The 1,127-nt window shown below is 42.9% G+C and overlaps 1 protein-coding gene across 1 annotated transcript in view; it reads left to right on the top strand.

The window, feature by feature from the left end:
- LOC103807499 (ubiquinol-cytochrome-c reductase complex assembly factor 1) overlaps positions 1-1,127 on the top strand; it is a gene marked incomplete at its 5' end in the record, with an annotated part of 51,597 nt that overhangs the window by 23,437 nt on the left and 27,033 nt on the right. Inside the window, one exon of the mRNA XM_009080231.1 lies at positions 52-160. Coding sequence (XP_009078479.1) covers positions 52-160 — 109 coding nt within the window. The remainder of the gene's footprint in view (positions 1-51; positions 161-1,127) is intronic.

Below are 1,127 nucleotides of genomic sequence, written 5' to 3'. Positions count from 1 at the left end.
TCTTTCCTTTTGACAAAGCCCAGGAGTTCTGACTGGTGTGTGTTCTTGCAGGATGTGTCTGGTCCGGATGAAGCAGGAGGGTCGCACAGGGAAGTACATGTGTCGCTACATAGTCCACTGCATGTGGGAGGATGTTGAGCAGCGTGGTAAGGTCATGGGGGTAAGTCCTTTCTGGTGTTAATCTTGATGATTCCCATCTTTCATTTCCCAGAGTTACAAAGTGTTCTTGTAACTTTGCTTATCTTACAAACGTGCCTGAGAATTCACCTGTGGGAGTTTCTTGATTTTTTTTTTTTTTTCTTAGCTTAAGGTGTCACGTGCAGCCCTCACTGCTGCCCAGTCATTCTCTCAGCTGCTGTATTGAGCCACTGACCTTGTTTCTGAAAGTGGTCTGGATGTAGGTAGTGATTGGTCTGAAATTAATTAATTTCCCATGTGGCTTGCTATGTAATTGAAGAAGCAGATGCTGCTGTAACAGGATGGCCATTTGGGGATAGGAATAACCAGCTGAGGTGGGGAGAAACATGACTGATGTCAAATGTATAGCCACAGTTTCAGTAATTCTAGCAGAACTCTGATTGTTCTCTATGTCTAGAGTGCTAAAAGGAAGGTTAAGGGACAAGGTTTATATGTCAAGTTCCTGTACATGACTATAACTAGTCATGAGTGTATTTTTCATTTTGGGTTCTCAGTATATCTAGTCTTTATCAGAAAAGATAGTAGCTCCAGTAGCTTCATTTGCAAATCTGAAGAAAGGGCAAGGTTGGACCTTTTTGGCCTATTTTGAGGAAGGTTATGCTACTTAGTTGGAATCACTTAGTCTGTAAATGGATTTTTCAGCCCTGTATTGGTGATAGCCCTGAGAGAAGAAAGTGCAGAACCAGTGGAAGTAGGAGATTGTTTTCACAACCCCAGTGTCACTGTGGTGGCAGCACACCTGGTACAGGTGAGGCTGCCTGTCTTCAGGGCACTTCTGTGGGGGAATAGGGCTGGGAGAGATCTCCTATGTTGTGGAAAAGAGCTGTTAAGTAATTAAAGGTTTGTCTGATTAAAATAAATGAGTCTGCTAGAGAAATGACAGTTTTCATATAGCAGTAATGGCACATTGTCAAGCGTTAGTTGTCAGG

Source organism: Acanthisitta chloris, unplaced genomic scaffold (assembly GCF_000695815.1).
Source record: "Acanthisitta chloris isolate BGI_N310 unplaced genomic scaffold, ASM69581v1 scaffold10488, whole genome shotgun sequence".
Lineage (NCBI taxonomy): Eukaryota > Metazoa > Chordata > Aves > Passeriformes > Acanthisittidae > Acanthisitta > Acanthisitta chloris.
Note: the sequence above shows the minus strand (reverse complement) of the source record. Positions and strands in the feature narration are given on the sequence as shown.